The sequence below is a fragment of the Taeniopygia guttata genome, chromosome 5, assembly GCF_048771995.1.
Source record: "Taeniopygia guttata chromosome 5, bTaeGut7.mat, whole genome shotgun sequence".
Classification (NCBI taxonomy): domain Eukaryota; kingdom Metazoa; phylum Chordata; class Aves; order Passeriformes; family Estrildidae; genus Taeniopygia; species Taeniopygia guttata.
In genome coordinates this window covers 27686652-27711418 of record NC_133030.1, presented here as the reverse complement: position 1 = coordinate 27711418, position 24767 = coordinate 27686652, and the positions used below count along the sequence as shown (strand labels likewise).

Below are 24767 nucleotides of genomic sequence, written 5' to 3'. Positions count from 1 at the left end.
GAGAATCTGCCCAAGTGCAGTTTGCTATTTTCTCCAACTATGGCAGTTCTTGATTAATTTTGTCTGCATACAGTTATAAGAAGTGCTCAGGGAAGAGATGAGAGAGACATAAATGAAGACAAGATCAGCTTTTCTAGAACATATAATGCAGTTCTAGCACAACAATGTTGTGTCTCAGTGTCAAATTAACAGCAGTGCATGTAGACTGAGGACAATTTCCTTCTACTGCTGTGCAATTCCAGATATTCAGAGCTCTAAATACTTACAGTGAAGAAGTGAATGGCTACTCTGTATCTTCTGCTGATTGTGTGATTGAACGTGTTATGTGTTAACACCTTCTTAGTGATGTTGTTTGGTTTTGTTCCTTTAATTTTCAGGTGGTTACGGGTTTTACTTTCACCATTTGCACCAGATCACATCCAGCAGTCTCTCTTCCACAGGAAGGGTAAGTTTTCAGTCTTGGGAAGCAAGTTGGATTTTAATACGTCTTCTTCAGAGAGAAGGACTGAAAGACGTTCTCTGAGATAATCTGATTAGAATTTACTAGAATTTTGTTAGTGTTTGTACATACATTTCATTTGCTCAGAGAGGAAAGGATGGAAAGCAGCTGGAAGAATCTATGCATAACCTGTCATTTAGTTACTGCTTAATCCTAGTGCAGTATCTTAATTCAGGCTGTCTTGTTTTAACTTGCGTCAAGAGATTAGTGCTGCCTTTTTAGTCTAAAGTGAATTTTTCACAGATTCAATTCTAAGAAATCTTGGATAAATTTCAGAACATTCTCTGTTGTATCTTAAACTGCCAACTTACTTTCAGCTGAAACTAGATGAGATGAAAGTGACCCAGAATCTATCAATGTGCAAAAACCCCAGAAAAGCTGCTGTTTTTGACAGATACAATTTATTATAGATGATTGAGTATTTTTTCTACAAGAGCTAATTATATCACTCAGCTACTGAGATGGGAAAATCTTCAGAAGTATAAAATAAGGATATTGGCTGCATTACTGTGCTGAAATCTATTAGCATGGACCTCTTCAGCTGGTGTTGAGGCTATGCAGTGCACAGGGTGGGCCTGCAAAGCTTTTCCCTACCAATACCTGCAGCTTCTTCTAACCCATTTGACTTCCTGGGTGAGAGGGAGCATGAGACAGGCATCCTGAAGTATGCGTGTTCTGGTCAGTTGTCTGGAAGATATTTGTTCAAATTTGCAAATAAGCACACTGCCTATTGATTCTTAATAACGGAAACAAATGTCCTAGACCTAGAATGTATTTCTCTTTTTTTGTTAAGAGCCCTTCTCTTGACCACACTGGAAAATGAATTGGAATGTGAAGTCTGGCAACAGAGATTCAAATTGAATTTTCAGTATTTCTAAAGGATCTAAGTTAAATTGGGCTCTCCTGTTTATTCACCTAGATTTGTCATGTGCCACAGAATGTGTATCCTGAATTGATTAAGTAAATTTAGTTTTCAGCTAGGAGTGTCTGTGAAGTGTGTTGGCCTAACTTTAGTATTTCTGTGACCTAGGCATCAATGAAGAAAGCTGTTTTTCTTTCCTTCGGTTTATTGATGTCTCTCCAGCAGAAATGGCAAACCTTATGAATCAGGGACATTTAGCCAGGTGAGGACAACTTTTTTTTTTCTCTTTTAGTAATTAAAGGAAAATGACAGGAAAAGTCAGTCATTCCTCTCTAAACCTGCATTTTCTATGCCTCTTAATATTATTATGTCTGTATCATTTTCTAATACTAGAACAACTTTGATAGTGTTCCTCCAGACATGGGGCACCATTATGCAATGCAGTTTTTATGCCCCTGTCACAAGAAACCCTGTGTTACAAAGCGTTGACATTGTAAATACACAGGATGGTCAAAGGGCAAAAGGAGAGTTTGCTTGGGGTCACGCTGCAGGTTGCTGGTGTTATCAAGTGCAAAATCCAGACTTTGGTAGGCCAGTTCAGTGCAGTTCTTACCAGTTGCACTTGAGTGTTTGTTTTAAACACACGTGGAATAAGCTTGTGCTGTGGTAGTTGTTCTTCAGCCCTGAGCCATACTTTCCACATATCTTGTTTTTAATATAGAATGTGATTCTGAGGCATAGGCTTTGAACTGGGGGTTTATAGTATCAACTGTATTATCTTGAAAGGAGAGGTGATCTTTTAAATTATAGTGTAGTTGTAGTCTGAAAGGACTCTGAGTCATGTTAATAGGGACTGTAAGAAATTTTAGACTAGAAGTAAGTCTTTATTATTAAATAGAGATGTTTTGCTATATGGCTTTTTAAGTATAATATGATTTTCTTGTTCTGATTATTTTGAATTACTGTTTCTTGACTGCACTTCAGTAACATAATTCAGATTTCTCTTGATGTGTCTCAATGGTATTTATGATAAATTCTGAATTCATTACGCATGTTGTTATGAATAATTTGTATGTAATTTACAGAGAAGTCAATGCAATTTTAAATCATAGTGGCTAACTGGGGCTTGACCATTTTAGATTAAGTGCTTCAAAGTATATCCCGATATAATCACTTAGATTCAGTTAAGCCATCTTAGAAAAAAATTAAATCAGAAAAATTTGAAGATGTCTATTAGAAATTATTTTCTTTAAGGCAGGATGCTGTAAGCCTGATAATTCTGACAAAAACCCCATTTCTGTCAGATACAGTTATGCTGTAAATACATTCAAGCCTTCCTTTCACAAAGCAGTGAATAAATGCATCTCCTGTGGTTTTTTTCAGATGGTTAGCTCTTTTCCTGTCTCTGAAAGCATCCTACAGGCTCCATCACATGCGCTCCTGGATGGAGACTGAAGAGGACAAAGAGCAGGGATCATGTTTTCTGAGGAACAGGGATTTCTTGCTTGATGTAAATTTCCCACTGTCTTTCCCTAACTTGCACAGCTGCACTTTGCTGCAGGTAAGCAAAATTTCTGTGATCTGGAGACAGTAGCAAATCCTCATGAGTGAGAAATGGTGAAAACCATTCTGTCCTTACAAAACAGGGAAAACAGACTTGATAATGGGATGATGATACTGTCTGCTTTTTTAGATACAGTTAAGAGACTTTAGAGTGCTGAACAGAAAAATAGTTTAACCCCTATCTCCTTCACATGTGGCATTACATTTCAAAACTTCATATAATGAATAAATCAGTTGACTTAGAAGACTTCAAAATATTACTGGAGCACCAAAAGTAGATACAGCAGCAACAGAACTAGACTCATGATTTGTAAGGGATAGACTCTATATGTAAGTTTAAGAGTTTTGTAATGTTTTTTACATGCAAAATGCTCATTTTCTGGCTGAAACTACTCTTTTCTTGTCCAATTCAATACATTCTTGCAGCAGCTGGGAAAAACAGAGACCAGCCTCACACCAACAAATGCTCGTTGGTGAACAAGCATTTTCAGTGCTGCATTTCTACTCTGAAATTTACCTCTGCTACTGTCTAGTAGATCAGATATATTCAAATTATTGTGTAATGCAAGATCATTTTTGTTAATCTTTGGCCTACAATATGTGTGAAGATTTTTCGTTTTTGTTACTAAATTGCAGTTGATTTCCTGAGTAAGATTAAGGCTCCATTGATTCAGTTCACTGGGAAATAAGTTCACAGAAGTGCTAGTGTAGAGTCAGGAAAACATCTAGGGCAGTTAGCAGATATGCAGTAAAAAAAAATCTTTTCTGAAACAGTGAGATTGTGCCAAATTTCTCTAGGGAATATTGCTTCTGCTCATGAGTCTGGAAGGGGAAAGGAGATAGCCAGAATTCAATTGAATATTGTGTAGAGGAAGTTGAAATTGAAGACGCATAAGCAGTAGGAAACCAACCTTGGACTTGGTGTCATGTTTTGCAGCGTTAACAGCAAAACCAACAAAATGAGTCCTCCTAGTTATCAAACAAAGAGCCAGCCAAGTGAATGTGTGCCTGTTAACTCTGGCTGTGCTGGTATTTCAATAGTCTGTGTTTCCATGTCTAGCTTGATAAAATCTCTATGCTATATGAATTTGCTTTCAGTTAGTTTTTTAAGATTACAGTCAGCTCTTTCTAGAGTGCTTGCAGTGCTGAGTGCAGTCTCTGAGACTGTATTGTAGCTCTGTCATCTTGTTGGTATGGTTAAGGAGAATTTGTGTGGTGCCATAAGTGTGGCAGTAAAGAAGACGGTATCAGAAGTTGTGTGCACTTAGAGAAGGTAGCATTCATTTTTACATATGTAGAAAGATTATTTAAGTCCTTACATAGCCTTTAGTTTGGTTTGTATGAATATCAAAATGAAAATCATTAGATTTTCTGAAGGACAGAAGATGGATTAAGATTGTAGATTTTAAATGTAAGATGTGGAATATACATGTGTGGATTTTAATATTAATGATTAAATGCAAACCATTTGGATAGGCTACAGACCCACCTATACCACAGTTTAGCAAGATTTAAACATTAATTTGGTTTCTCCAAAAAATTTATATTTTTTGAGGATGTCAGCAATTGTGTCCTAGGGATTCCCAGGGCTGTTGACTGTGTATAACTAATGACTCTTGCAACTAATACATTCAATACAGGAAAAAACCAGCTGAGCAGCAGAGTTCATTGGTGTGTGCAGTACAGTGCATTTGTGATAACCCCAGTAAATCTAAAGGAAGAATAGCCCTGCAGTTATGACAGATACTTTGAAGCTGTTTTCTAGCCTTCCTGTTAGACAAATTACTACCTGCAGTCACTTTAAAAGAAGCTATATTTACAGAATTTTGTTTGCAGAGCTTATGTTTAGAACAACTTAAAAAAAAAAAAAAAAAAAAAAAAAAAAGAAAGGGTGGTTAGGGAGTTCAAAACCTAAAGAAGAGTTGAAAATCAAGCAGCTGCCCTTTACATGCCTGTCATTTAGCACTGCACATTATTGTGTGTGAAATGAACTAACTTTTTCCGTATCACAAATTGGAGAAGCTTTCAATGTAACATTCCCCAAGGCTTCCTCCTTGAGCTTCATAAGGTAGTAACATGTAGGGAATGAGGAGGGTGAGGAAAGAGGAAATGGTAAAAATCTGGAAATGCTTTTCTTAACTGCTCAGATCAGCATTTCTGATGTAAGAGACAAAACATGAAAATAAGTCAGTTGAAAAAGAAACACATTTATTTTTAATGGGTATTTCTGAAATTGAAGTAACATATGTCTAAAGATATGTTTAATCATGTAAATACAGAAATTGCTTGGAGAGTGTGAAGTCTCTTCATTGCCCCTGCTCAACACCTCCACATGATATGTATTAATTTGTATGCATTCAATTAAATGAATATAAAATCTGCTCTGTTTGCATGAACCCTTCCCTCCTTTCCTTTTGTAATTTTATTTCTGTTAAAAAATGTAGGAGTGTTAATGGGCTTAAGATGTTGGTAGCAATCACCTATATTTATGTACAGCTCTATTTGCAATATAGGAGACCCTCTTTCAAGACTTACTTTGGAGTGCTTAGCTGTACATTTGTGGCTTTTAACAATCTTCCTCTTTGGTTTTTGGCTTTGTTGTACTTAAGTATGTGAGCCATTTCAGAGCTGTGGCTGTGTTCAGTTCTGTAATTTTACCCAGTCTTTCCATGTGTGTGATTGATGGGGAGCTGATGGGTTTCCACTGTCCCTGTTATATCTGGTGACTGCTCCATTCATGAATACTTAACAGCTGCATATGTCAGAATTCAGAGGGATGTTTCTTATGTGACCTGCTCACAGTTTGTACACAGGAATCTAGCACTCAAAGCAAATTAATTCCCAGGTACAAATATTTTTCTCTTATTTTGGGTATCTTCTTGAAGCTTTGTTTCCTCCTAGGTACTTCAATTACCCTAAAGTAATCTTAATTTTTTTTCTCTCTGCAAAATTTAATTTTAACTCAGAATAGTTAAATGAGTAGCTAGAAAACACCCTGAGCATCAGACCTACTAGAATATTCCTGTACTGCCTTCATTAGAAAAGCTAAATTCAGGAGGTTCAAAGGCAGGAAAACTTGTTTCTGTATCCAACTGAGCATCAAGACAAGTACTGATATGATCTATTCTGATTGCAAATATTTCTGGATTTGAATCTTCACACAAAGATGCTTCACATAGTCACTGTAGAAGATGTGTGGAATTTTCCTTATTAAAAAAAAAAACCCGCATGGAATGTGCTTTGTCTGTCTTCCTCATGGGCGGATACAAGATTTGAGAGGAGTCTTCATAAACATTAACTTCTTAATTTTAATTTTGTTTTCAGAACCTGGTGTTCAGCAGCCACTGTAAAGCAGTTACTGGCTATTCAGACCATGTCATATATAGAAGGAGAACAGCTACCTCATGTGTACGATGCTGCCAGGTGACTGAGCTGCCGTCCTTCCTGTGCATAGCCAGTCCACGGGTAAGTCCAAGTTGAGTTGTAAATTACGTATTTTCTATTGTGTTTTAAAGCTTGGTACAATTGTGTCTTAGGAACACAATATATGACTTTCTTTTGGTTAGGTAAAACTGTTGTGAGGATATCCTTTTGCTATGGTATTCAATAGTGATTTTTCATAGGGGAAGTGACTGTAATGTGTACTGAGGGGAAAAGGAAAGTTGTAAGATGCACCCAGCAGGGGCTGTTCTAAGATTTAACTTTCTCTCCTAATACCTAAAGCAGTTATAGAAGAGATATTAAAGTAAATTATTAATTGATAATTCAAGGGGGAGATTTCGGTGTCATCACCACAGAATGAGGTGATTGTTTGGTCAACTCTGATAACAAAAGAGAGCTGGGAAGCAATACTTTTTTGAAAAGGGTGTTTGTTTCCTCTCATGCTCGAGAGGGGAAACACCAAATTGCAGTATATGAGGATTAGTCAAGTTGGCATTTTGTATGTCTTTTGGATATTTAGTGCTACTGTATGGGGTTCTCCATCATCTATTAAATGAATTTTGAAATTAATTCAGCTGAAGTTTCCTGGCTGACACAAGAGACCTTCATTAGGTCTATGGCTATTGCATTCCACGTTGTTGGGTCTTGACAAAACTGGACAAAATACAATTTTATTACCAGACCATCCAGATGTTATATTCTTTAGTTGCTGTTGAAGTTACTGCTGTAGGCCTCATCAAATGACGTGCAATTATACTTTTGCATCTAGAGAAGGGTGGATGGCAAGCAAGACCTCACAAATGCAAGCTCATTACCTACCTGGTGCTGCTCAAGCTGAATTTTATCCGTGTCAGCAGCTCTAGGGCTGGGAATCCAGCTGAACTGCTCAAAGTCACGTGTCACCTCCCTGTTAAAATTGTACTGCCTTGCTGGAGAGCAAGAGATTATTCTTAGAGTAAATTGTGAAAACCACCTTCAAATTCCTTTGATTTGTCCCTCTTTGTACCTAGATTTGCATAATAGATGAAGAATATTTTGAATTGCTCCCCTACAGCAGAAAGGGTGGAGAGAGGCTTAGAAGGCTACAAATGAAGGGAAAGGCGAAAAGAAATATCTGACATTTATTCTAGTAAAAAAAGTTACTTGCTTTGGTTTGGCTGGTGTATAAAAATGATAAAGTGTAGACATGTCTTTTTGTTTCTAAGAGTACAAAGATTTAATTTCATGCTTCTTAGAAACTTTTGGCCAGAGTGTAGAGGACCTGAAAGAGCAGAAAGAGCACATATGTTCCCAAAAACTATAGTCTTCTGTTGTTGTTTGATCTGTGATGAATTTTGGGAAGTTAATGGAGCAAATGGTAGAAATAAGAGCATATGTTTATGTAGCAGCTGGGGGAGAGAGTCAGTCTTCTTTCTATGCAGGCAGTTTTCGTGAGTACAGACAGGTCTCAGTCATAAAAAACAGAACTTGGAGGATGGATCTTGCATTGTCATTAAGAAGTTAATTAATTGAATTTTGAATAATACTGTTTGGTTTAATTTCAATAGATTTCTTACACACTGGAATATTGTCTGAACCCATTTTGGTCATCTCACAATGTCTGGAAGGGTAACTTTGCATGAAGATAAATGGAGGAAGCATTTTACAATTGGCTTAGCTAAATTAAGTTTAATTTAGGGTGGAAATGCATTCATACATCCCTATCACTGTATTTTTGATGTGTTTCTGAACCATGACTCTTACAATCAATCAGTTCGACAATAATGTGTTGACAGAGGAGGATTTAGTATTCACGACTGTGCTTTACCTTTTATTATGAGTAAAACCACAAAAACAAACCTGTGGGAAGAAAAATGCACCATGACAAAATAAAGAAAAAAGTGAACAAACTTGAATGAAAGATTTTTTTTTTTGGTCCATTTCAGAAATGTGGTGTTTTCACTTGTAAGGGCATGTAAAAGATACAGGACTCTACCCTAGAAGTACGTGCCTGCATTCTGAAAAAAAAAAGGAACTGATGGTAAAGATAGTTTTAGGTCCTCAGAGGTCAATCAGTTCTGCATGGGGTATGTAGGAAGCGTGGTTCTTGTTAGTGTAGAAATAGCACTGAGTCACATGGAGTTTGTCTCAAGATTGTCTCCTACCAGTTCTTCCTTAGGTTGAGGTGTTAGTGAAACATGGCTTGTAGAATATTCTGACTTTGTCTTGTAAAATTCCTGGTGTACACATTTTTTTCAGAAGATAGGATATGTTTGTGTGTCAGAAGTTAGTCTGCTCTTTTTTGTGTGTAGTGGCTGCCTGTTCAAGGGGTGGAAAATCTAGGTCCTGGAAATCAATATGGCAAATTGTCTGTGCTTGAAAACAGTATTTGTTCCAATGTGTCTGGTGGAGAGCTATGAACTGAAATGTGGTGGCGAATAGTGTCTCTTAAACAACCTAAGTCTGTACCATCATTTGTGGTTTATGTCAGTGTTCAGGTGACAGAACTTACTTGTATTTTGAATGTTATGCATTTTGAAAGAGGTTTTGCCCTTTTTCCTAAAGGCCAAACGTATGCTTTGACTGCAGGTGGCAGTACAGGATAGCAGCAACTCTAGTACCTTTTAGGTAGTGGAAATGTGTTCAGAGTTTTAACACACCCTGTTTCACTTTGCAGTGTTTTGTGTGGTTGTGTGTAAGGCCCATAGACAGGTTTTAAAATAGCTCTTGGCATCTTGTAAAACAATGGCTTTACCATTATTACAAAGATTGTGTATGCTTTTTAAGTGCTCATTAATCTGTTTAAACAATTGTTTGGCCCTTGTAAACAGTGGTCTCTATGAGTTTAATTTATTCCTATGAGAAGAGCTCCTGTGAAACTGGTCTGAACCACAGTTCCAGCTAGGAAATCTTGCTTAATACATCTTACTTTTGAGTTAGCTGATGAATGTTCAGAGAGGTACAGCCAACATCTAAGATACCAGGCAGTCGTGAGGTATGGGTTGCTCTCTTTACCTTACAGTTCTAAAGTGCAATGTTTAAAAACTATCTATTGCTTATCATTTAGGCAATCTGTTAAAATATTTTAATTTGCATGATACACTGTTGTGTATATTATTCTCAATATAGCAGCTTTATCACAGCAGAGTAAGCTGGAACAAAAATTTAAACCCCCTTCAAATGTAGAAGCTTTTCATCTGCAATAAAAATACAATTATTTTATTGTGTTTAATGTTTCAGATGTCCCATTATCACCCTAATTCCCACCCCATCTCAATTCTGCAGGAAGTCCGCTCCTTAGTGTTCACCATGAAAACCTATAGGCTTCCTGTACTGTTTCTTCCTATGCAGCCCCACTTGCCTTATTAAAATGTGAAAACTCTCACAAGCTTGATTTTCTCTGTTGTTCATTTGTTACATTGCTTTTCATAGTCCTGGAGGGAATGTTATTTTGCACGCTATTAGGATTCATGACAATGTTTTTAACTTACATGACAGTACATGGGGGACTTTTTCATTGTACTTCTGAAATAAAAGCAACAATGACCTCTAAATTAATGATACATTTACTTCTTACATTGGTGAAGAAATTGTCACAGCACTTCAAATCTCTGTTACTGGCCTGTATTGTAAGGTTGTCTTAATAGTAAAATTTGTTTTCATTTCTTTGTGAGTTGTTAACACATTATTAAGTCTTTAGATAGTATGTAAAAGCTTCTACTAGCTTTCTTTTGTAAACTTGGTTATAAATAGTTCTTGTAAACACCACAGAATGCTTTCCCAAAACAGACTTACATTCAAAAAATGTAGAAAGAAGTTGGTAATGTGTTGTTGGTTTTTTTTTTTGTTGTTGTTGTTGTTTTGGTTTGGTTTTTTTTTTTTTTTTTTTAATCTTGTGCTAGACAGTGAATTGTTTTGCATTTATATTTGCGTTAAAGTGTTGCAATTGTGTTTACTTTGGATCATGGTATTTAACTCCTGGTGAAGTATCTGAAGTTAAATGCAGTAGAGCAGTCTGTCCTGCTGTGTACCATGGCTCAGTTTCACTTTTGGTTGTTGTCCTGTTGTGGTAAGGGAGACCTATGAGAAAGCTGCAGATTTTACAAAATCCAGCCTTATCTGCTGGAACAGAGTTTCTCTTGAGCACCTTGCAGCCATTGGATTCAGCTGTTCAGGTCATGTGCACCTTCCACTCTGTACAGATGTGAGTAGATGGGGCAGAAAAGGGAGAGTTAAACTGATGGAGCTGTTCCAGAACAGCTCACATGGCGTGAAATCACACTTCCTGTGTTTGCAACACTGGTCTGTCCAGCTGGGTTGTATATACTGAAACAGGTATATAGGGCATAGGATTCATGGAATGCCACAAGAAAAAGAGTACTATTTCTGTGGCCCACTTCATTCAAAGCAGCTGTAAAACCCAAGAAATATGCTGTTCCTTTTTTCCCCATTTCTAATTTATGAATCACCTTAATTTTGAATTATCACATGAATTTCTGTTAAGGACAATATGTGTAATTTCTGCTAATGAGATAAAGACTTGATTGTAAAGGGTGGAACTAAAAATAAATAAATCTTGGCAAAAGGAGAGGTAGAGCAAGGATATTACTCTTCTAGCTTTGCTATCAGTTGTGTAGCAGTTGGTAGAAGACATAGTTTATCAAAGGCAGGTTTTTTGTGCCTGGTCATTCATATGGTGTTCTTTGTGGAGTGGGGAGATGTTGCATCTCTGCTTGGTTTAAGCTCAACCAAGGATTGTTTTCTGTTTCTACATTGCATAATGACTTGACTTTTAAAATTTGATCCCGTGGTAAGGTATTTGAAATGGGGATTTGGGGACAGGGAGAAATGTGAACAAGAATATAGGCTATTATTGTTTTACTTGCAGGTAACAGCTGTGCCACTGGAGTTCTACTGCAATGACCGAAGTGCAGAATACGAGCGCAGGGCACTAAGGGAAGGAGGAAGTCTTGAAGCAAAGCAGTGTGTACTCCATGGATCCCCCGAGCTAGCAGCTGACTGGCTGAAGCAGAGCTCCCAGTTCTTCCCAGAGCATCCAGGAGGGCTCTTAGGGATCAGGCCTCAGAATGGCTGGTCTTTTATCAGGATACCAGGTAAGTTTGGAGTTTGTAGTGAAATGGAGATGAGATAAATAAGGACATATGTTATTTGGTGGTAAGTTGTGCTTGGCTGTGGGCTTTTTGAAGGGCTGGGGATGGTTGTGTGTGTGTTTTTCCTTCTGAGTGAAAGTTAACCTGGTATCTTAAACTACACCATGATTTTGCATCCTCTTTCTGAAGTAAATCTTCGATGGATACTGAAAACATGTAATACTGGTTTTTCTAATGGTTACAAACCTCCCTTTTTATGTCAATCCTCCAAATGACTGTAAAGAGATAGACTTGCTTACTAGAGCAAAGTCTGCTCTCACAACCAAATACTGTTTTGAGGTTGGAGATAGGAAGATTGCATGAAAAGTTAGAGACATAACTTGCCTCCTAAGGTGTTGAAAGAGCTTCATATTGTCCTAAAAGATCTTTTATTGATCTACATGGTGAAAAGGTTAAAATTACTTGTGGCAGTCTGCCATGAGAAGGGTAGGTTTGAGGACCAAGTTCAGAGGAAATTAGTCTGGAAAATAAGCCATGAGGGATTTACTGAATTTCTGTTGAAATAAAGACTTACTCATATTTCCTTGTAAAGTGGGAAAAAGGTACCAAGTGTACCAGTAAAATAAATGTACTGTTTTTTCTTAGAATTAGACTAAGGTAATCAAAGATCTTATAGGGTTTGATTTCCAGTTCTGCAGTGACTTTCATGGGCCAGACATGCTCTAGCTGTCAGAAGATGGTCCTGAGAAGCAAGCAAAATTCTGCAGAAAGTACTAGAGATCTGACAGATAGCCAAGAGGAAAAACAGCTTACACTGCCAGATGCAAAGTTATTCCCAGACCCTTTTGGGTCAAGGATGTTTGGCAGGGGAAGTTAGTGCAGTAAAAGGAAAATGGCCTTTTTCTTGCTACAGTCAGGTTTAAGAAGGTACCTTCATAAGTATTCGGAGTCATTTGAAGCACATGCATGTTTGTACCTAGGTAATGGAGAAACCATTTTTCATGAGCTTGCACGGGATTAATAGTCATAGTTGATGATTTTATAATTTCTTCAGCAATTCTCTAAACTGTTTGCTGGTTATTTGGAAAAAGAAAATGAATCTCTGTAGCAGAAAAATGGGAAGTATTGAAGAGATAAATTAAGATAGAGGACATGGATAGAGAAATGCAGAAATCAGCCAATGCAGAAAAGAGAGAGGGCTGCATTCTCTTGAAAGACTTCCATTTTAAGCTGGGGACTTTGTTATCACCAAAAAATTATAGAGGACTAAAGATAAGGTACAAGAAGCTTTCAGAAGCGAAAGAATAGGTGCAAGGTTGGGCAAATTGTTGACAAAGCACAACAGAATCTGGTTGAGAAGGAGGTTGGGATGAGTATGTTACGTAAAGCTGGCTCAATTTGGGAAGTATTGGACCTAGAAATGGGGTAAAAAAGTCGTTTTGTACAGCTGTTAGTGAAAAGTAGCATTCAAACCTAAACCTACTCTAAGAGGAGAGAGCACACACCACAGCAGGCCAGCTGTGTTCATAGGTGCAGAAACAGGCTCGATGCCTTTCAGAAAGTGAGGGATGTGCTGAAGGAGCCATTTGCAAGGCTGAAGTAACAAATGTCAAATGGAACGGTTGCTGTGGAGGTCTGTAGCAAATAGGTGACAAGAAGAAAAGGGGGACACCACCTCTCTTTCCTAAACCCTGATCTATCCTCTCCTGGACTCGGCGTTCCCAGTACCCTGGCAGCAGGCTCAGCTGTGATCACTGTGGGAATCTCTTGAGGTTTTTCCTGTTCTTTGAAAGAAAAATGGTCCTGGATTAAATGGCAGGAAGTGTCTGAGTCCTTTCAGTATCGATAAAAAGCACCGGCCTCACTGGCTGTTTACTGTGAGAGCCAGCTAGCTCCTCACTGACCCCATTGTGCCGTCAGGAGGGGAACCAGGGGTGTCAACTGGAGCCCAGGCTTTATCTCTCCTTCCTCTGCTTTTTGCATGTCCAGAGGCACTTTTTCTCATTCTCCAGAGAGCGCTGAGCCCAGCTACAGTCATCAGCCAGAGCTCCTGACAAAGGTTATTCTGAGTCATAATCATTTGTAACTATTCTTCCCAGGCCCACTGTATCCCCTTGTAGATAATTTATGTCCACATCCTAGCATGGCTGGAGGCAGTTGGGTTTGGGTTTTTTTTCAGACTGACAGCCATTTGGTCTGATTCCTTTTTCTTGTTTATTTCATACAGTGCTAAAGAACCCAAAAATTTTGTCCTAGGGAGAGCTCTTTGCCAATGCAAGCAAAGTACAGGACCTCTATCTCCTGACTGACTTAAACTTTTAAAAGTTCCTTTTAAACAACAAAAAAAAAAAAAAAATTGAAGAATTTGCCATTTAAAGTTGTTACTGATCATTAAATATAAAAATGTGTAGAACTGCAAATTTCGGAAATCTACTTTAAAAAATAGTATTTTTTTTTCTTCTCCTAGGTAATAGAAAATTAGAAGTGGAGGTGGAAGACACGGAGTTTTTATTTTCTTTTTAATAATTCTGGTGTTTTCTGAAGATGGCATGAGTTTATTGCATTTTCTGTTGCCATTTTCCAGAATTTTTCGTTTGAAGCACTAGGTGGCAGGCTTTCAGCATGGAAAAATACTTGATATTGGAAAACACAGTGGCATCAGGAGAGCATGCTTAAAGGTGCCAGGTTAAGGACAAATTATTTTCTCTTCCAGAGATGATAAATCTCTTTTTTGGTAGTACCGTTTTGCTCTCCTCAAAAAACCTCAAAAACTTTCTCACCGGTGCAGTCTGCTCTACTGCTGAGCTATTGGATGACTTATGAACTGTTAACAAGTTGCTAATTTTTCAAATAATCTGCAAATAAATTCTTTACTTGTAATTTGCATTTCATTGTGATTTAAAAATAGTAACTTACACAATGGAGACCTCAGGAGCCAGCAGCAGAGGACACGCATCATTTCCAGTTAGCAAAGCTTTAGTCTACCTATTGGGACCGTTGTGAGGAAAAGAGTAGCATTTTGCTTTTGGAAACCTGCTAGTATGTTAATCTGATCTTCTCAGCACTAACTTTTGAATAGACCCTGTTGGTTCTCTTGAGTTTTCTCCCAGTTAGATAGCTTTTGATTAATAATCATGTTAGTTTGTCACTATGGCTAGATTATATATCTAGACTTTTCATGAAGCTTCACTCAATATAATCTGTTCTGAAATAGCAAGCTGACCAATTAGAATGAAAGCAGAGTGTCATGGCTGTATTTATAATTAAGGGGAATAATAACATTTTCTATAAACATTTTCTATAAGGGGAATAATAACATTTTCTATAAACAGCAGTAGATACTGCTGTTGAACAAAGGCCTTGGCTTCCATAAGTGTATTTAAAAACCAAGTAGCTGTAAGTCTTTTCCATTTTACTTAATTGCCTAAGTTGAAAATTTGGTTTTCCTTAGAAGAATGCATGAAGCTATTAATGATTTATTTGTAATTGAGACTGTGTGCTGTTCTAGAGATGAATGCATAATTATACATTATGTTACACTTAGAACAAATGCTAGCCTGATGTGTGGGCTTGAGTTTTGCTTACAGTATTTCCTGAGCTCGGCTCTCCAGTTAATGGATTCCCTAAGGTAACTGCTAACAGATTAAGCAATGGTGAGGTACTTGCTCCTGGCAGAGCAAGATCATCACTGCCAAAAGGAGGAAATACAGTCACTGCCTAGATAGGCAGACAAGCAAGAAAGAGCAGACCTGTCTTGTCTTCAGTTCTCAACTACTGAATTACAGGTGCATGGCTCTAAAATTGCCATAGTAGAGACCATTCACAGCATTGTTCTATGGAGCAAGTGGATTAACTAATTATTTTAAACCATATGGAAACTCGCAATTTTTTGAATTTCAGAAAGGAGATGGTTGGTTGCATTTTCTGATGTTCTGATGTGGATTCCAGCATCAAGTCCATTATTTATATTTAAGCTAAAGATACTTCTGAAAGCAAACAACTACATTATTGCTTTTCCCAGCAAGCCCATAGCTGTACTTGCAGGAATCGCTTACTACTCTGCCACATCGCTGCACACTTACCACATCACTTTGGTACTCATGGACTGTGTTGCCTGCTGTAAGACCTTTTAGGAGTGCTGTTATGTGATCTTTGCTCTTCTACTATTATGAACCTGCTTTTGGTTATATTAAAATACATGGTGGTCAGAGAAAAGAATTAATTTTGTATATAACTTTTTTTTTTATTGGGATATTGGGCAAGACAGTTAACTGCCTTACAGAAAGCTGAATTTTCTTCAGCCCATGAGTTAATTCATTCTGTGAAGCAGGAAGTGTGCAAAACTGATACCTGCTAGACATTAGAGAACATTACCTGCTAGACATGCTGAAAATACTTGGGTTCTGTACTAGCCTGCACCATCTGCAGTTGTCAGCTTTCCGTTTTGGCTGTAAACCTAAGTTCAGACATCCAGAAGAATAGAGAATCATCAATGGCCTTTCCAACAGATAATTTTTTGGAAGAAAATTTCTCTTCATCCTCTTTCAACAGTAATGTATTGTTTATTGAAGTTTATGTACAGAATGTACAAACAGGAAGATCTCCTTCCTGAAAAATACTTCATGAGCAGTGCTGAAATAGAGAGGACATGAAGTATAAAATCTGAAGTAACTGAAAAGATTGCCATCTGGAAACATTTCTTAAACAAAACAAAAGAAAAAAAGGAGAGGGCAGGGAAGGATTCAAGGCAGTGCTGTGAGGGGATTTGTTTTACAGTGATCTAGACAACTCTTTCTCACTGTGAATGTGAGGGGTCTGATTTGTGGAGGGTAAGTCTAAAGCTCAGCAGCAGGTAGCAGCAAATGTGCAAGGGACAGCATTTTCATGTGTGTAGTGGAAAATATTTCTTCAAGTGTTAAAACATATTGTGCTTGTTGATCTGGGCAGAATAAAACCTTAAATGAAGTATATTATTGTCTAAAAAGAGATTGAGTCCATACTTATGATCAGTATGTAATGACATTTTGCCACATGGCGCATATAGGTGTGCTCCCATCCCAGCAAACAAAAATGATTGTTACCATTGTGATTTTAAGTATCATCCAGAAGGGATGTTGGAGTTTCTTCCATCACACCTCCTTACTTCAAAGACTATAATGCAGTGAGGTGCTAGGAACACTTAGAAGATAATTTGTTGCATGTATCTGGGTTTGCTTTATTAATTACCTGCTTTTCTTCTATTTCTTATTAGATAAAGAGAGTCTGATCACTGACAGTGGAAAACTTCATGCTCTTGATCTTCTTTTGACACGGCTGAAATCTCAAGGACACAGAGTTCTCATTTACTCGCAGATGACTCGGATGATTGACTTACTGGAGGTAGGAGAGTTATGGCTGACAGAAGACAAATTATGAACATGGAGATTTAGCAACACTGTTTTGGACAAAGTACAGTAATTTCGATGCAGCAAACCTAAATAAAATTACTATACCAGAGGATACTCAGAGGTTAATGCATTAATATGAGAATATAAGAACTGCCATACAAAGTTAGACCTAAGGTCCAACCTAATGTTCTGCTGATACCAGTGTATAACAGCAGATGTTACACAGAAAATACGTACAAGAATATTGATACTTCACCATTTTACTCACTCAATTTCCAGTAGTTTGCAGTTCAAGAGGTTTCTGAACCAAGTGTGCCTCCTATATACTCAGTTGTCCAACATGGATTCTTCTTCCATAAAGTTGTTCATTTGCATCTTGACACCTTGTTAAGTGTTGGCATTTGCACTGCCCTATGGCAAGGGGTTGCATGGCTTAATTATCTTTTTCTGGTTTGAACTGCTTCCTTCTTTTATCATTTGATGCCTGCATGCCTTTTTATTGGAAGGAAGAGGGAGAACAGTGGTAAATTTTACAGTGTTTATGTTGCTTGTAATTTCACAGACTATTACCATTTTCCTCTAATATCTGATTCATCTGCAGAAGTTTCATAAACATTAGGAGGTTCTCTGGCATACAGGATAGGAAAGAAGTAAGGAATGAAGTCATAACTTAAAATTTAAAAACAGACATTTTTCCTCTGAAGAAGAAAAAAAAAATCTTTATTTGATGAGCAGCTATGCCATCAAAGAGCTAGGATACTGTCTTCTCCACAATAAACTGAAGAGAAAAAGTGAGAAGCCTGAATCAATAGCTGCCTAAGTCATGAGTTCTGTATGAACAGGAGAGTATTTTAAGGTCAGCAGTTAATAGTTCAATAACAAATTACAAGCTGAATTTTGTTTTTGCTGCTGTGAGGAAAAACAGAACTTGCATGGTTGCAATTCTGTATTTTGGCATTTTGCCTAGCATTGCTTTTTATGCCTCTTTTTTTGGCAAACACTGGACATGATGTGGGTTTGTTGATACCCTGCATTACACCATGAAGCTCATAAAGCTGTGTTTAGTGCTTCTGTCTTTTCTCTTAGCGTTGAATTTGAAAGGCTTATGAGCAGACCATTTTGCTATTCCATCTCCTGAATGTTCAACTTCACTTGTGTTTTATTATCCAAATAAGCCACTTACTAAGTCCTCTGTTTTTCTTTCTCCCCACCCAAGTAACAGAAGCTGAAGTTAAGCAAGCTAAAAATCAAGTAAGGACTAATTAATAAGAAAATCCATGCAAAAGCTGTGTATCTGTAGATATCTGGTTTTTTCCTGATCTGTCAAAATATATCTGCCTACTTGAATATGAAAAAACACAGGATGTCTTTTTAAACAGTATTTGGACTATATTGCACTAACCTAATCTATGCAGGGCAGAGAGCACAAAGCACATTGTTTACAAAGTTATAAAACTATGTTTGTTTTATGTAGCTTCAGCTGAAGGGCTGCTGTGCAGTTCAGTCATTATGAAATGGCAGATATAAATACAAAGAGGAAAATTATTTTCTTTCAACAGAAAAGGATCAATTATAATTTCAGTATTGTTTTTTCATGCAGATGTGTATTTCACACTTTTTAAGATTCTGTTTGTTTTTCTCCATGTGATTGCTTTCTTCCGTAAGAGTAATTTTCAATGGTTTCAGTGGGAATCAGATTGTATTCATGAGATGAGGGGTGGAATTACGTTCTGCATGAAGTAAAACATCTTGGTTATACTCTACCAAATATTAATGAGTTGTGTGAAAACAGAAGAGAACTCAATTTAGACTGTGAAATAATATGAAGGAAAAAAAAATTCCTGAGAAAGTACCATTGTGGAAGCCCAGAAGAGCACTGGCTTTAGCAGCACTGCATTCTTACCATACTCAGGTCATCATGTGTTGTTTCTTTCCCGTGCTTTGTTGCAAGGGTTTCATTGTTTGTCTTAGACTGATGCTTCTGGTGGATTGGTGACCCTTTACGTTGAACAAGACTGGCTGGTAGATTTTTCAAGCAGGTCTAGTATAAGGATCTCTAGATGAGACTGAAGCATCCCTATGAGGCTTCCCCCACCCCACTCTTGTCATTCCTTATGGGGAACTAGAAAAATGAGCAGTCATCAAGTGCCTTCCAAAGTTGCAGTAGAGACCAGGTATATTTACTTCTAAATATCTTCTTTGCCATCAGGGTTCTCTCTTTAGCTAAAAGCATGTCATTTCTATGAGTGATCAGAACAGTAAAGTGCTGAGAAGTGTAGTATGAATTGCAATGTGGATTTTTTAAAACTTTTTTTGTGTAGTGAAAGCTGTACTGTTAATATTTGGGAAAGTACTGCACAAAACCAGTTCACAGCAGAAGGATATTTCATATGGGCACTGTTACACTACTGGGAAGTATCTATCTTGATCAGAGGAAGTAGATGGGGGCAGACCAAAACCTGTTAGATGATTAGCTAAGGGCTAATGTACAAAGCTAGTTTGCAGACCTGGGGGAATAAATGCCAGTACTGCAGGTGTAGAATAACTTGTTCTTTTGCACTTTTTGCCTTTGTGAAAATGTCTGAAATCTGGAATAAGGATAAATTCTCCTGATGGAATTAAAGAAGTTGTTTTCTGTTTTGTTTAGAAGACAGATAATGAAAAGATAGTTAACAGATGAGGAAGACTAACTCAAGATCAGAAGGTTGAATCATCATAAAGGCAGCTAAAGACAGTAACAAAGAAATGAAAGGAAGAGGTTCTTGTGATAATAGCAAAAGAATTGATCAAATCTGGAGAAAAGGTGGCATAGTGCCTAACTGACAACTCTTATTTCTCTGGTGACAGAAACTTGTCATAGAAATGGAATAAATTAATACTTCATTAGGATTTGTTTATGCAATGAAGTAGCTGTTCTCTGCTTTGAACTTCTGTTGTTGTACTCCAGAAATTCTACTAGCCATGAGCTGTGCTTCATCGTGGTAGTCCAAGTCTGGATTTGGCCATTTCCACACTGTTTTATTTACCTAATTTTTATCTGCTTTATGTTGAAGCTTGCTTCCTCTGCATCAATCTTTTTCTCAGTTTCCTTATAATATGGCAGCTCTTTCACTATTTCTGCAGAACACAAGGGGATCAGGAGCCCTGAAGGACAGGTGAAAAGGAGAACTGAACATGGTACTATCAGAAGGTTCATTAGAGTGCAAGCACTGCCATGTGTTCTCATAGCATAGCAGTTCTGTGTCTGCTGAGCACTGTGGCTTGGAGTAAGATGAATCCAATAGTTTTTGCTGCTAAAGCACTATCTGTTCCTTTCTGTCTTCATTTGCACTCACAGCATCTCAAAAAGACTCACAGCTAAACCTAACTCATGTAACCAGTAGGTGTTGCATCTTGTCAGCCAAGCAAGGATCCCATTGTTTAAGCACCCCAAGGATGTCTTTCCAGAGAAACTCTGTGGTTATTTGAGCTTTGTATGTAATTCAGATTTTGTTGATAGTTGCACAGGTATCAAGAAGTACTGAGAACCTTAGAGCATGAAAAACATGTCTCAGTGGAAAAAGCCTATACTTAAAATATTCCTAGCTGATGCCATTTGATTTGTGTCTCAGGCAATGGTTTCAGTACTGCTGCTTGGCAGGAGCTGTGGGCTGACACACCAGTGTAAATGTTCAGTGTTCTCCTAGGCAAGAGATTCACGGGCTCTTCACTGCTGAGATAAAGCCTGGACAGACATTATACAGCACCAGGTTTTTAGAATCACCAATCAAATGGTACATGATTGACAGGGGGCAGGTGCAATTGGTTTGTTTGGAAAGGTTTGCTTGCACAGTAAAAACTTGGGATTTAGTAAAAATTTAGACTCTATAAAAACAAACTTCCCATTTAAATGATTTTTTAAACCTATTTATTTATAGGAAAAGGCATGTACCAGGTCTGCAGTGCAGCAAATGTATCCCCAACTCTGAACTAACATTGTAATTTATCTCTTACATGAAATGCAGAAGCTGACATATGATTGAGTAGCTTTAGTTTCTGGATTGTATTATTATCAAGTATTGCTTACAGAACATTTTTTGATAATGTTTATGGAACCTTGTTGTAATTAGTAATCCTGTTTTTATTGTGTGTAGTGGGGGGCTCTGCAAGAATCAAGATTGAACAGTTTCAAGAACAACTATATTTTTTTGGTGCATGTTCTTTGCAGGAATACATGGTTTATAGGAAACATACCTACATGAGATTGGATGGTTCTTCAAAGATTTCTGAGCGAAGGGACATGGTAGCAGATTTTCAGAACAGGTAATGTAGTTTGCAAGGTATGTTCCTGCTAAAATAAATGTACCTAGGAAATTGGTGTAAGATTTAATGGAAATAAATTAAAATTTTACTTCTCTTTCTTTATATCAAATTGATCTCATTTATCTGAAACAGTTTCTTTGTTTTTGCTGACCAGTAGTCAGTGGTGTTGATATGAATCTGTGAAAGAGTACTGGAAGCAGTTTTAGTGTAGCCACCTCTTGTAGTTCTTGCCAATCCAAATAGGCTGTTGCTTAGAAAGAAGCTCAGTTGAAAAGCAGCAAATGTCCAATAGTTATTAAATGCTTTGGTAATTGACACTGTAAAGATAAGATCGAAAATCTTGCATATGCTAGAGTATTGAAAGTGACCTAGTTTTCTGCAAAACAAACTATTTAACCATATTTTACTAAGAAACCGTAAACTAATATACAAAAGATAAAATGGGTTTTTTATTAGCTAGAAAGGTAGGGTAAATCTTCTCATTTAGTAAACCAAAATGGATCCTGACAAATTTAATAAGCAAATCAGGACACATTACTTACAATGATTGAGATTATGATTATTAAGTTTCCTTTTAATCATGAGATACGGCTTGATACAATGTCATTTTGGTACGTTAGTTCACAGAAAGGTTATCCTTCCTGTATGTTGACATGAGCTTGGAAGGACGTCACTTTCCTATTTCAGTGGAGTTAGGTTCATAGATAGTTGTTTACTGCGGAGTGAAAGCAACATTCTAGACTTGAGAAAACCGCTTGTTAGTGGTCCCAAAGTACTGTAGCTGAAGATAGGAATCAAGGCTTTTCAGGTCACTGGTTCACAAGGCTAATGGACTTGAAGGACTCTCCTGCAATGATGAGTCATCTAGTGAACTTGAACATGTGCAGAAGTAAGTAGAGAGAACCATATTAGTACCTTTCTTTCTGCCTGTTTCCAGGTGTCAGAAACAAGTTCCTTGCAGGTTATGATGTCTCCTGAAATCCTGATGCTTCCTCCTGTAAGATCCTTTAACCAAAAGAAGTGAAAAAAATCATTTTACTAATGAACAGAATTTGGTTTTATTAGCGAATAAAACATCTGAAGAAAAAGAATAATTTCAGCAGGAAATCCCTTTGAAATGTACGTCAGCCAGTCTAAACAAGAATTCCTATTAAGATATTAGCTGAGTTCCTCTTATACATGATTTACTTACGAGAAATATTTCCAGGAAAAAAGTATGACTGAGACTAAACTATTCTGCAGGATATCCTTGCAAGGTGCTGAAAATACATAGCTATGGCATGATAATTTGTTCACATAGTCTGTGTCTCTGTCCACTTTGCTTCTCAGATGGCATATCCAGAAGCATATCACAGCTGCGTGTTCAGGTGACTGTCTATACACCCATCCCAGAATTACAAGAGAACAGATTACCAGGCCAAAGATTACCTTCAGTGCAAACAGGCACCTGTTGACTCCTTTGGCTTTGTTACGTACAAGTTAAAGTCTGAAGATTGACAACTTAGTTTTAGTTCCTTTCCATTCATTCTGCAAGAGTTTCTGGTACTTCACTGATTTTACATTTGCCAAGTTGTTCAGACAGTGTAGTATCAAAAGGATGTGGCATTCCAGACTGTCTTCTCTTAAGCAAAGGACAATGTGTCAATGTCTTTGGAGTCCCTACTAGTGTACTGTCTGCTTTGTTTATGTCAGCCTGTTCACAGATCTATAAGGTGTGGAACATAAATACTGTTGACTCAGCAGAGACACTAGTGCAGTTCACAACCTTAGCAGAAACTTTGATTTTGCTGTTACCACTTGAGTTTTCATGAGTACTTGGTCATGCTACATACAGGCTTGTCTCCTTGTTTGTTCTGTTTAAAGCATCAAATTTAGAACAAAACTTGCATCTGCACAGTTTTGACTTTTATTTTGGTTTTTTTTTATCAGTTGAGCATCATTAAGGCAAGTTTTCTTTAATATAGGGCTAGTTCTGTGAAACAATAGGTTGTTCTTTGTGTTTATGAAATCTTAATTTCCAGTGTGGGCAAGATAAACAAGCCCTGGTTTGTTTTGATGCAGATTAATAAACGGCTATTGCAAATTTAATGTATACATGTTCAGACAGTCATCTTTTGTAGATTACCTTCTTTCACTCTTTCATATGTTTCTTTTCCTTGACCGTGAATGAACAGCACAAAGCGTTCTGAACTCTTCAAGTAATAGAAATAGCCATGATTGCTTCATATGGGTAAAAAAATTGCTTCTGTGGTTATTCCTTGTTCATGCACAAAATAAGGGGGTTTAATCTCTTTCCTCTACAGGAATGATATTTTTGTGTTCCTGTTAAGTACAAGAGCTGGGGGCTTGGGCATTAACCTTACAGCTGCAGATACGGTAGGTGAAATTTGGTAACAATTTATGTGGAAAAATCAGTCATTCTGTGTGAAAGTTGGCATTCTTTTGCCCATACTGATCAATATTTTTAGTACTGCCATTCACATTGTGAAATTGCATATCCTGATTACTTTGTTATTAGCAATGTAATAATATCTTGATGATAAAGTTGTAGAATATTGGACATTTTGGTACACAGTTTTTGGTTACAGTTGGAGACTTCTTCCCACTCCACACATACTTCAGTACTAGGGTCCAGAAAGGAGTTGGATTACTGAAGGGGTTTACAAGTGCAAATGACACTTAGATGAACAGCGTGCACTGTATGAATGACGCTTTACTCCTAAGGTTCAGTTACAAAGGAACCAGTGGAATAGTTATCACTTACCCTTTTTTCTGTACCCAGAAGAATAAACAATGCCTATAAAAGTATCAAACCATTTGTAGTTGAGGATCAGCTACTCAGGAAGGATAAATTTCTTCCCTTGAGGTGTAAAGACAGACTGATTTAGGTGAATTGCAAGGATTTGCACTCTGGAGCAGCTGCCACTAATCACTAGGGAAGGAATACTGATGAACCATTCATCTTTTCATTAACAGCTATTCTTGTGCTTCTGACCTGCACCTGGCATGCTTGCAGATTTGACCTCAAGTCTGTAGCCACACAAACCCAAAGAATCTCTGAATCAAAAAAATCCTACCCTATCTTGCTGTCAGTCACAAGAAAGCAGAAGAAAACAAGTATCTGTAGGATTTTCAGGGTTTAAAAGAAGAAATAAACAGATAGAAGCTCAGGCAGGTTCCTTGCATGAGCACTTTTAGTGGTTTTCTGTGTAACTTTCTTAATACTTTACTTTGCTGTCTAAAATTTTTAAAATGCATTTGATCTTGATGCTCTTTGTGCATAAATTACTATTAGAGTTATAGTGCAATATGAACTTAATGTGGCATTTCAGTTTTTTATAGTCAAAGTACTAGAAACATTAGACTTCATCTAGGTTTTGAATAAAAATTGGAGTATTACGTTCTTCATGAAATTCTGCTACGATGCTAAGTAACACCAAAATGCGTCCATAATGTGGACTGCAGTCTAATTAATTGTATGACAGTGACTTAATGTGAAACAAACTTAGGAATTTTGTACTTCCCTATCAGGTCTGTTTAAGAAGATATTAAAGACGTTCTTTGGAAGTTGAAACATTCATAATGTCAGTTAGTTTTAATTCACCTGAAATGCAATGGAAGAG

At 37.3% G+C, this 24767-nt stretch overlaps 1 protein-coding gene across 2 annotated transcripts in view; it reads left to right on the top strand.

Annotated features, from left to right (window-relative positions):
* The window catches only part of INO80 (INO80 complex ATPase subunit), a 61439-nt gene that overhangs the window by 28593 nt on the left and 8079 nt on the right, over positions 1-24767 (top strand). For both annotated transcript variants that reach the window (XM_030274314.4, XM_072929969.1), the window contains exons 22-29: positions 378-445; positions 1530-1623; positions 2745-2922; positions 6249-6389; positions 11233-11458; positions 16707-16834; positions 21050-21144; positions 23448-23520. In XM_030274314.4, coding sequence (XP_030130174.4) covers positions 378-445; positions 1530-1623; positions 2745-2922; positions 6249-6389; positions 11233-11458; positions 16707-16834; positions 21050-21144; positions 23448-23520 — 1003 coding nt within the window. The remainder of the gene's footprint in view (positions 1-377; positions 446-1529; positions 1624-2744; positions 2923-6248; positions 6390-11232; positions 11459-16706; positions 16835-21049; positions 21145-23447; positions 23521-24767) is intronic.